The sequence below is a fragment of the Aethina tumida genome, chromosome 1 (assembly GCF_024364675.1).
Source record: "Aethina tumida isolate Nest 87 chromosome 1, icAetTumi1.1, whole genome shotgun sequence".
Classification (NCBI taxonomy): Eukaryota; Metazoa; Arthropoda; class Insecta; order Coleoptera; family Nitidulidae; genus Aethina; species Aethina tumida.
This window is the reverse complement of record NC_065435.1, coordinates 15180745-15192890: the sequence shown is the minus strand read 5'-3', so window position 1 is coordinate 15192890 and position 12146 is coordinate 15180745. Positions and strand designations below refer to the sequence as shown.

Sequence of the window (12146 nt, the reverse complement as noted above, 5' to 3'; positions counted from 1 at the left end):
CTCATTTTTATGCAAGATCAGGATTTTGTATAATTTTTTAACATTGTTTACACGTGCAATAGCTTTAACAAGATAAATTCATATGCACATACAGGGTGAATTCATACATCTAAACCTGAAGTATCGGTTGACTGACGCATCAAATACAAAAGTAATTAACATTTAATACTGAAGAGATCATACAAAATTCAAATACAACAACTTTTGCCTCATTCAATAAAAAAGGGAATGGGTTTTGTGTTTATTAAAACGAATATTTAAGCATTTTTTTACGTGTATCATTCAGTATGTGTCTACATTCTAGTGTAAAACAAACTTTAAATTTTAATGTACGTTCTCCTTGCGTGTTACACGTCATAAGAGTTCTGATGATGTTAATAAATTAAGTAACTATACAGCTTTTAAATTCATTGTTATGGTTTATTTACCTTGGTCTGTTACAACTCACGTGATATTTCACTAATAATGTTGTAAGTAGATACAAAATAAATAATCATGACTATTATAAAGGTCTAATGTTTAATCTAGTCACTTATCTGAATATGAAAAGTATGAAGAAATGTTTATCTTTAACATAATAATTTATTCAACCTTTATAATCAATGGGAAAAAAAAATCTGGATTCTTGTAGTTGCCTCAGTTTTAACCTCTTCATAATTAAACCGTTTATCATGTGAAAAATGGGACAATGACAAGAAACTAAATAATAGTTACATGGTGAAATATTTGAACTATATGGTGAATGCGGTAGAACTTCCCATTTAACATTTTTAAGCTTCCTTTCAGTTCCTAATGTGTCATGTGGTCTTAAAAAAAACAGAGGGTCTCTTCCATTTCATTTTTAGGATTGTTTAAGACTGTTGGTTATTTTTTATGTTTTATTTAAAATAAATAAATTACATATATATACACTTGAATATATGATTTATTTTATTTCCTAATCAACCCTACCTAATCTAACCCCATTTATTGACAATTTCCAAAATGGAAACTTTTTATATCTATTAATTATCAGCTTATTAGTTTCTAAAGTAAATATAAATTTATACTGTGTGATTAAAAATAATTGAACTATTTCCTTAAATGATGATGATGGTAAAAAACACACTTAAATTCACAATTATTAATGCAAATTGTGACATTTATCACATTTTTATATTGCCTCAGTTTTGACCACTTCATAATTAAACCGTTTATCGTGTGAAAAATTGGACAATGACAAAAAACTGAATAATAGTTACATGGTGAAATATTTGAACTGTATGGTGGATGAGGTAGAACTTCCAATTTAACATTTTTAAGATTCCTTTCAGTTCCTAATGTGTCATGTGGTCTTAAAAAAACAGAAGGTCTCTTCCATTTCATTTTGTTGGATGGAGATTTATTTTAAATACAGCTCAGTTTGTGGAATTCATTGCATGAGGCCTCTTCCTAATGGTTGTTTCATCGCTGTTTATTGTCTGACCTATTTCTAAACAAGTTGTTCATCTTTAATGCATTCATAGCCATTTTTAGTCTAAACACACTTAAATCCACGTACATCCTTTTTAACTCAGTAAACAGGAGAAAAATAATTAGCATAATTAGAAAGAGCATAATAGAAGCTTTCAGATTAAATATGCATTTATTTATCGAGTTTTAGATCTATATCTCATGTTTTCTACAATGGATGTTACGTACATGGATATGTGTCAAGTCGTAATTTGGAGCATATGACAATTTTATGTGCCCGAATACAAATTTCTAACGCCAAAAAGTGTTGTATAGGTTAAGTCAGCGTTTGGCGATATATCTTATTTCTTGTTCGTTTTCTTTTATGTCCTTTCATTTAAAATGCTGCACTCGTCTATGCGTCTACATGTGAAACTTTTGCATAAGAGACCGTGTAAAAGTAACGCCTTTAAAATAAAATTTCACTAAACATTAGAATAGTTCCCAGTTTAAGTTACATTTAAACAAAGGACTTTAAGGTATGTAAAGTAAAAAATATTTGGGTATTGGAGCATAATATTATAACGAGTTTGTTGACACCATAAAAGAAGACATATAATAGTTCCATTATTTAAATTATAATCGTGGCATGAAGTAGCACGCATGTTATATATTTTCCAGCTCGCATAAACCGAATTTACATAAACATTATTATAACCTGCCTCTCTCCCAGTATAACTCCCACTATCTAAATGAGTTCGGTTAGGGGATAAACTATTAACTATTATATATACAAGCTCGCGATTAATAGATAACTTAAAAGCTCCCACATTTACATACATAAACGACGTCTACAATTTATGCGAAATTGAAGTAATCAGTCGTTTAGGGGCACATTTCGTGGCTACACCTTTTTGATGGAGCTCCAGTTTCAGCAACAAAGCGATAATCTCCAGTTAACCATTGATTGGAAGTTAACAGTTTATTCTATGCACCATTTATAGCCAGATAAACCTTTTTTAAGCCCATCTCAATTAAATCTACGGGCTTTTCATTAAAAGTAATTTTGAGGGATTCATACTCCTGACAGCAATTCGCCGGGAACACACTGCGGTTTATTGGCAGTAACGTTGGAGCCGTGCTTAAATATTCTCCTGTGCAAAATCTATTTTCCTTTTTATTCCGAATACCTACTTCCGAGCGTAAAAGGCGGTGCAATTAAAAACTTATCCACTATTGAAATTCCACGTATTGCCGGTCTGCTATTCGTTTAAATTAAATGACCGTATTAATAATCTTACTTGTCTGCTAAATCTTATGAACTTTTTGACTGTTAAGGAAAATTAACAGTTAAAAAACAACAATCAATATCACACTAACAAATATACAAAAAAACGTAGATTACAGTAGTAAAAAATCAATTTTTACTTGACCTATAAAAATATATAGTTGTGGCCAGAGAAATAGAAGACTTTAATTCAAATTTTGTCCAGTCAGTATAAAAAATTACTTCAATATTCTATACGTTTTTTGTTTTTTAACACACATCTTAAAAACGACGGAGATATTATTTTAAACAGACATATTAGTCTGATTTGGTTGGAAAAAAATATCACATTCAATTATATTTACATTTTTTGTCATTACTTAACAATACTTTTAATACTAAGAATTTATTCTTACGGTATTTTATTGAATAATTCCATTTCAGTGAGAAGATATATTGTACATTGCACTCCAGAGAACAGAGAAATAATAATCAACTTGAAAAATGAAGGTTTAAATATTGTTAACAATAAGTAAAAACTAAAGATTTAAGCAATTAAAAAATGAATCAATTGAGTCACACAATATCTGTGTGAACAATCATACGTCGACTGTATAATAACTATGGGTTATTAATTGACGATCCTGGGTCGTTATGTTAGTTCAAAGTCCTTTAAGAAGCAAATAAATGAAATTATTGGTATATGAAAGTTTGTAAGGTGGGTAGTATAAATTGTGAATATCATATGGTGAAATAAAAATAAATTTGTATAGGCAGGAAGATCCTCATATTTTTGAACACCTAACTTCAAATTTAATATCTCTAAAACTTCCTGATTCTTTAATCTTAAATTTTAAGTATTTAGTATTAAGTATTATAAAAGTCTAATGTTTAATCTAGTCTGTATCTGTATCTGAAAAGTATGAAGAAATGTTTATCTTTAACATAATAATTTATTCAACCTTTATAATCAATAGGAGAAAAACATCTGGATTCTTGTAGTTGCCTCAGTTTTAACCTCTTCATAATTAAACCGTTTATCATATGAAAAATGGGACAATGACAAGACACTAAATAATAGTTACATGGTAAAATATTTGAACTATATGATGGATGATGTAGAACTTTACATTTAACATTTTTAATCTGGACCCTAGATACACTACAAAAATTTTGAAACACAATGAAGGAAACGTTATGATTTGTAGTTCCATTTCTTGTCATGGCATAGAATCATTAAAGAAAAATATTGGTCATATACATCGTTTCATGTATAGAAATACCCTGAAAGATGTATTGGAACCATTTGTCAATGCTAATTTACCAGTTAATTGAATTTTTATGCATGATAACGATACTAAGCATGCCTCCAAAGTTCAAAATTGATTAAAAGATAATTATGTTGAGGTTATCTATTGGCCAGCGCAAAATCTGGACCTAAATCCAATTGAAAACATATGAACAACCTAAAATCTCGATTAAAACACCAAAAACCATAAAATTTAGATAAATTATGGGTATTAATTGACGATCCTGGGTCTCTATGTTAGTTCTAAGTCCTTTAAAGAGCAAATAAATGAAATTCTTGGTATATGAAAGTTTGTAAGGTAGATAGTATAAATTATGAATATCATATGGCGAAATGAAAATAAATTTGTATAGACAGGAAGATCCTCATCTTTTTGAACACCTAACATCAAATTTAATATCTCTAAAACTTCCTGATTCTTTAATCTTGAATTCCAAGTATTTAGTATTTAGTATTTCTTTTTTTATGATTTTATAACTTCTCGAAGTACAATTAAAATTTTAAAATTAGCTATGCTAAATTAATTTTAAGAACATTGTTTAAGAGAGATTAATTTACACCAAAATCCTCCGTTTTCTTAAAATTCTTTATATGTTTTCCTACCATTTCACTTGTAATATTAATTAATAATAACGGTCAAGAATCTCTAAATATCTCTAAAACTTCCTGATTCTTTAATCTTGAATTATTTAGTATTTCTTTTTTTTATAATTTTGTAACTAAAATTGTAACTGAAAGACTTAGACAAGATACATTATTTTCTTAATTCTCGATTTACCTTAAAAATTTTATAATTAGCTATGCTAAATTAATTTTAATATAATTGTTTAAGAGAGATTAATTTACACTAAAATCCTCGGTTTTCTTAAAATTATTTATATGATTTCCTACCATTACAATTGTAATATTAATTATTAATTATTGTAACCATAACGGTCAAGAATCTATTACATTACATCTTAGGAACACAATTGTGTGTTGTACGTTGTTCCTATTAGTCAATAAATCCATATCCATTAGGTATGTATAGAGGTATTTACCCACAATGCACACTGTTGCACTTAACAGAATAATCCGTTTGTAAAACGCAACTACAGGTACAATATAGCTGCTTACATGCATTACGAAGATTATCAAATAAACTGATTGGCTAATCAGTCAATGAAGTGACTAATAACATTTCCGCCCACAAACAATATTCCAAATACAGTATGCGTCGTTTGCAGAAGACGTGCTCGACACCCCTTAGTTAAACAGGGAGCATCGTGTTGCCCGCAGAACATGGGCAAATGATCAATGAAGATATCACGATTTGATTATTCCAGCTATTGTCCTATTAATGCAAGAGTTTGTTTTTGTCCACGATACATAACCGTACCAATAAAGGATTTTATCAACACAACATGTTTAATCCCTTTGACTGATTAGGGAAAACAATGATTGTTTTTTTACAAGCAATGTTCAATAAAACAAAAATTAACCTTTAAATCAAAAAGTCGTGATATTGCCAGATTGAAATCGCCATAGTTTGTCCCTCATTATTGCATCCCGAGAATTCCTATTCCCGGAGTTTCAGACGGGCATTAATTTATTGAAACTAGTTTTGAACACCCACAAAACTGGTCAAATTATCCAAGATCTACTTGAAACTATGTTTTACATAATTTTAAACTAATTATAAGCGGAACGGAGTTCAGCTTTTATTTTTTTGTCTTCGGAAAAAGAGTGCACTTAAGTCGGTGACTAATAAGCCAGGTATTTTCAACACAGACTTGGTAATAGACAGAAGACTAAAATTTATTGTTAGCCCATTCGATGAGTGAGCTGAGAACAAACGTATATTGTTTAGCTAACATAAAATTTCTTTAGAAATCATAACTCATCCAAAATAGTTTCTAATCTTAAGAATTTCCAAATAGATGAAAAATGCAGACTTACTATTATTATTATGAGTAAGTAGTGCTACACACAAAATTAAAGAATGTAGAAATTACTTTCAAGACTTTAAACAATAAAATTTTTCTTCTTGTGCTCCCAAGAATGTTCACAAACATCTGCAAGACAAATATAATGGAACACAAAGTAAAATTTATTTAAGCTACTCCTGCTTCTCAATGATTAATATTTATTATTATGTTTTCAACGACGTATTGATTTTCAATATAAGTAACTTGTACCCAAAGTTGTCAAACAACCATAAAAAGGCTTACACATGGATATACTTTAAATTTAATGCCTTTCAAGATTATTAAATGTCGTAAACACTTTCAGTAAACACCCTCCGCGGAGTAACTATGAGGGTGTATTGATATTATCGATGTGTTGGAAACCATATGCTTAAAGGAAGTTTAAAATTGAAATCAGTCACTGCCGACGAATGACAAAAGGAACATCAAACAGTTCCCATCATTTCACATTCTAAATGGAAACATAATTTTGAAAATCAAGTATTTCCTTTGAAATAATATATTATTTGCTAGTTTGAATAATGTAAACATTTAATTTCACTCAATTATTGACAAATAGGTATGTAATATTGTTCAATTGATTTAATCCAATAGCCGGCTAGGGATTGAATGACCATTTGGGTCAGTTGATTTCCTATACGCCAAGAAGGTCGTTTAATTTCGCATGAATGATCAAGAAAAAATACAATTTCGACTTTAGAGTTACCCTAACCGGTCGAAAACACTTATTCCCTTTGACTGTGAGCCAGACATTTATACATATTGTTTTCACACAGGCTCACTGATTTTTAAAACTTAATAGGTTTAGGTAATTAATTAATAAAAAATTGTAGTAGTTTCAAAGATATATTTGTAAGTATTTCACACTTTTAAAAAGCATTACATATTCAGCTTATTAAATAAACTAATAAAATTGGTTAACAATGCAAGGAACTGACTAATAAAACTTCCGAGCATCATCAACATTCTGAAAATATTAATCGTCACAGGTGTAATTTGGACCAGAAGGGCAATCTTATTCAAAACCTGAGTTTGTTGGACTTTTTTTTTACATCATCATCGGCATATTTCTCATAAGCGCTGGCGAGGGTGTTCAGAATAGGTTCGATGTATTCCATGGATCTTTTTTGTCGCCTTGGGTAGCTGTCGACAATGAGCCGGTCCACATATCTATCCAGAGTGTCCTGACATCCTCCCAACATCAGGCATAATTTGAAGGTCATTACTGGGAGGAAAAGGGACATCAGGGCCGCTAGTCCAGCACTTACAACTAATATCGCCGTACCCACAGCAGCTACATTGTAATATGACCAATTAGAGGCAGATGTAGTTTGGGACAATGCTAATTCACTGCTAGATTTTGGATTTTCTGATTGAAACGATGCAGATGACGCCATTGCTGACAAGCAGGCAAAAACTAAGAACACTATCCAACCTTTAGGACCCATTTCCTGAAAATTAAACTCGTTACAAACTCTGTAATGCTACATGGTACGGATAAATTACTGACTTTAATTAATCCATATCCAACAAATATTGGCTATGTCAAAATAAATAAAACAAGGAGTTCCCTTTAAATTATACTCCACTCACCCACAAATTATAAACTAACTAAAATTTAAGATAGAAGAGCCACTTACCATTTTACAAACGTCGTAGACTGTTTCTGGACAGGAACTAAATAAATACCTGGATAATTTTTACGTTTATATACCAATCTTTCTTGAACAGGTACTTTCAAGTGAATTTTTTGGACAATACGTCAAAAAGGTTTTACGGCTCCACACTTCCTGGAAATTTGTTTCAAATATACCTTTTTATTATCTCCTTGGTAACACGATTTACCATTAAATATTCATGGATATGTACAAAATGCTATGTACACCTCTAATGGTTTTGAAACAAATAAAAATATGATGGCATATTTAAAACTAATCATTGAATATTTTAGCAATTTCGTGGTGGTTTACAGTAATTTAATTTTAATTGAAAACAGTATTTATATTTATTGACAATTATTATTTTATCTAAACACTGACAAGAAAATATTGTAAAACATTTAAAAATAGTATACACTGAAGTAGCTTTTCTTTTTTAAAAGCCTTTTTGTCTCTTAGTTTGGGCACAGGTTTCACATTTGTTAAATAATTTCCAAACAGTCTATATAATTACACCGTAATTAGCTAATTGACTTTAATTTAAATTAGATCATCTACTCACTATAATCAATTTTTTATGTTACAATTAACATCACTTATAATTATCATATTCAACTAATAAAGTTCTTACAGTAAATTAATAAAGTTTTTTATTAAACAATATGATGTAAAATTAATTATAGTTAGTGATTTTTATAAAAATATATTTATTATTTCACAAATATGTTTTGAAAATTAATATCGTCCGTTTTTTTAATAACATATTAATTCCTCTAACAGGAATTTGGAGATAAGTAATTTTAGAACCCCATGGGAAAGGATTAAAATAGTTATGAATAAGTGTTTGTTTTTCACTAAGAACTCAAAAAAGCAATATTTATTGGTTACTGAGTTTCTCATTATTCCACCTGTTACCTAAGGTCTCTTAGGAACAATGTTTATTGGGTACTGGACCTTTTATTATTTCATCTGTTCCATTCTTAGAAGAGGAGGTAACAAACAGGTGAAGGTACACTTGTAATTATTCCTGACAATTCGTAGATGTTTGTAAATATTCGGTTACATTAAATTTTAAGAGACATTTGAATTTTTAGTGTTCACTACTTATGTTTCCAAATAAATAATTGAAATATACATGTGAATGTATATATCATTTATTTAAAAAAAGTATTTAAATTATATGCAAAAATAACTGTTGCAGATTAATACAGAAAATTTATAAATAACTATTTGGAGCTAGAATCGAAATTTAACATTTTAAGACAGAATTCAATGCGATACACGCATTTGAACATATTAAATAAAAATATAAAAATGGTCCAAAAAATTAGTGCGCAACACTGACGTGTTCCTTTGCCAAATCAAAGTGAACCAAAACAATTCTGTAAAATTATTTTATGATGCAAAACATGTATTTGCTCATACGGATAAATTTAGTTTTACTGAAGGAATCAGATAAATATTTTATATAAAACTAAAATTAATTTCAATTAAACAATGAATGAAATGGTTTATTTTATATAAGAAGAATGTTCCAAGTTCCAAGAGAATACCTCTGAGATCTGTATAAATTGTTATGTACTTTAGTAATGCGGTAAAACGAAATAAAAAAATGATTCATGTGAGACTTTAAAACCACTTAATCACATTGAAAATATTTTTTGCTTTGTTTAAATTATCACTCATCCATTCATTATTTCTACTTTGATATGCCATGTAAAAATTTGTACTTGATAATTATGCTATACAGACAAAAACCATTATTTTAAAACTAAAATAATAAAAATATAATAATAATTTATTATTTTTATATTAGTCTACAATAAATATGAAATATCACAACAGTTATTTATTAAAACATGTTCATATTAATTCATCTAGTTTGGCAAAGGTTTCATTATTGAATTTGTTGATCACTCCCAAACTTTTCCAGTCTTTTGTGAAATTGTCTTCTATCAAAAAGTCATAAGATTCAGCTTCATAAGGAAAACATAGTCTGAAACCAAATAAAATGTATTTTTTAATTTTAATACTGAATAGACATATACCTTGTGGAATTGAGAAACATTCTGTGCGGATCAGAATCCTTTCTGTTACTGTAGGTATAATCACCAACAATGGTGTGTCCTAAATAGTTACAGTGTACCCTAATTTGATGTCTTCTTCCAGTAACAGGTCTAATTAGTATTTTTGTACAGGGGTAATTGCCATACAAACCATATTCCAGTACCAAAAATACTGTTCTTGATAATCTGGGCCTAATACAGAATTTCGAATTGGCAGTGCACATTTTTTCAATCTCCAAAAACCTGAGATCTTGTCCAATAGACACATCTACATCAACTACTTCTTCAGAGAATAAACCACGGACTAAAGCAACATAATATTTTTTAACTGTTCTTCTAGCAAATGCATCTGATATAATTCTACATGAGTGCTTATTAGCAGGAATGCACATCAGTCCACTAGTAGCAAAGTCTAGTCGATGCACAAAATAAAATTCATGAGTTAATAATTTGTTAGCCAGGCCTGGGTATTTGTTCTTCATAAACTTCTGGACTGTGTTCTGAAAAACAATGTTTTTAAATCGTATTAATATCAGTCAAATATGTTACTCACTTCATTTTTGTCGTTACTATTAATTTTTAAATCAAAATCCTTGTCTATAATTATAAAATTACTATTTTTATAAACAACTTTAGTCCTTGGAGCAAAGTACGCCTTGATGTATCTTATGAAAACATATAACATTAATAAGAAGAACATTGTTTGACCACTGTGCATTTGCTACTGCCATTTGAATTAGGTATTAATTTTAAAATAGTTTTATGAATCTGATGGTGTGTGAAGCAATCTGAGAGGTTATGAAAATATTTACATCAAATCCGACGACATCTATTGGCAGAGTGATGATATTAAAACAAAAATCTTTAAAATTTCAAAACCGAATTTAAAAATTAATGAAACAAAACAAACTAAAAGAAATTTGTTTTCAGCTATTAAATGAGATTCTATTTCAGAAATATTTAGCCAAAATTCACCGCTGATTCAACTTTTTTTTTACTGTTTGCTCTTAATCTCAACAAATATATTGTAATTTTATGAATTTTGGTACACTACTTACTTTTAAATTAAGCTTTCCAAAAAGTTGTTTGAAATCTACTTAGATACAAATAACAAACAACAATCAAACATTAGTATGGTGTTTTTTTCTATAATTCTTCTAATTTTGATACAGCATGTATATGAGTTATAAAAAATGACAGGATTGTCAGTAAAGTAAGTGAAAACGGATTTAATAGAGGCTAACTTTAAATATAATTATGGTAAGTGTTGCACTTTTTACGTAATTTTTATTACATCATTACATGAAACATTTCAGGAACCCAAACCGTCCCCGCCTAAACAACAATTTGGTACTCTTAATGTGAATATGATTAATGAAGCTATAAAAGCTCTAAATGAACGAAAGGGTTCATCTCTAATTGCTATTAAAAAATATATACTAGCTAATCATAACGTAAATCCGGTAACAGCTTCTAAGCACATCAAGAAACACATTATAGCCAGTGTCACAAATGGTGACCTTATACAAAAAAGTGGGCGCGGTGCAACGGGTTCTTTTAAGTTACCACCCAAAGGACCAAAAACTAAAGAAAATGCCGAGAAAGATAAACCTAAAAAGGAACCTAAAAAAAAAGCTGCTGATAAAGATAACAGCGAAAATAATAATGATAATAATACTGGAAAAAATGATAAAAAAAACAAGAAAAAGCCAAAAACTGAAACAAAGGAAGCAAAGGAAACAAAGGGAACAAAGGAAGCAAAGGAAACAAAGAAAGTAAAGAAGGCTAAGGCCGATGATAAAAAAGAAGAAAAAGAACCGTCCAAAGAGAATAAAAAGGATAAAACAAAGAAAACAAAAGAAAAACCTGAAAAAACAGTGAATCAAGAAGATTCAGAAAAACCAGAAAAGAAAAGGCCACGTAAAAATACCGAGGAGGAAGCGTCTCAGGAGGAGGATTCGGAAATCAAAGAAACTAAAAAGCCTAAAGGAAAAAAAACTAAGGAAACGAAAACAGGAGTTGAAAAAGAACCTCTTCCAAACTCACCAAACAAAAAAAAGCCAGTTAAAAAAGTTACTACCAAAAAGGCTGCCATGGCTAATGATGACAACAAGAAAGCTTCAAAGTCGAAAAAGAAACCTGAAGTAGATGTTACAGAGGAAGATAATAGTGAAGAAGATTATTCAAATTAGTGTTTAAATAATTAAAATATGACACTTATATGTGATATATATTTGTGTGTATTTGTATAAAATTACTGTGTTGTAGATATTTATACTCTTAAAATATATGACAAATATTTACTATTATACAATTTCCGTTTATTCTCATTATTATGTAGTTGCTTATAATTATTTAACGAGACTGAAGTTACCTATAAACATGAAACTAATTGTTTTTTCTATTACCAATTTTCAAAATATTAACCAAAATAATGATTAATTAAAT

The 12146-nt window shown here is 29.3% G+C and overlaps 3 protein-coding genes across 3 annotated transcripts; 1 reads left to right on the top strand and 2 right to left on the bottom strand.

The window, feature by feature from the left end:
• Nucleotides 1-6807: 6807 nt before the first annotated feature.
• LOC109598682 (uncharacterized) lies at nt 6808-7655 on the bottom strand. The gene is made up of 2 exons (XM_020014623.2): nt 7615-7655; nt 6808-7425 (listed from the first exon to the last, which is right to left on the bottom strand). The coding sequence occupies exons 1-2, from the start codon at nt 7615-7617 to the stop codon at nt 6994-6996; spliced, it is 435 nt and encodes a 144-aa protein (XP_019870182.1). The 5' UTR covers nt 7618-7655; the 3' UTR covers nt 6808-6993.
• Nucleotides 7656-9412: 1757 nt separating this feature from the next.
• LOC109598221 (RNA pseudouridylate synthase domain-containing protein 1-like) lies at nt 9413-10505 on the bottom strand. The gene is made up of 3 exons (XM_049970064.1): nt 10252-10505; nt 9681-10198; nt 9413-9628 (listed from the first exon to the last, which is right to left on the bottom strand). Exons 1-3 carry the CDS (start codon nt 10414-10416, stop codon nt 9496-9498), a joined length of 816 nt encoding a protein of 271 aa, XP_049826021.1. The 5' UTR covers nt 10417-10505; the 3' UTR covers nt 9413-9495.
• Nucleotides 10506-10821: 316 nt separating this feature from the next.
• LOC126265686 (histone H1.1, embryonic-like) lies at nt 10822-12012 on the top strand. The gene is made up of 2 exons (XM_049967944.1): nt 10822-10958; nt 11015-12012. The coding sequence occupies exons 1-2, from the start codon at nt 10956-10958 to the stop codon at nt 11888-11890; spliced, it is 879 nt and encodes a 292-aa protein (XP_049823901.1). The 5' UTR covers nt 10822-10955; the 3' UTR covers nt 11891-12012.
• The last annotated feature ends 134 nt before the right edge of the window (nt 12013-12146 follow it).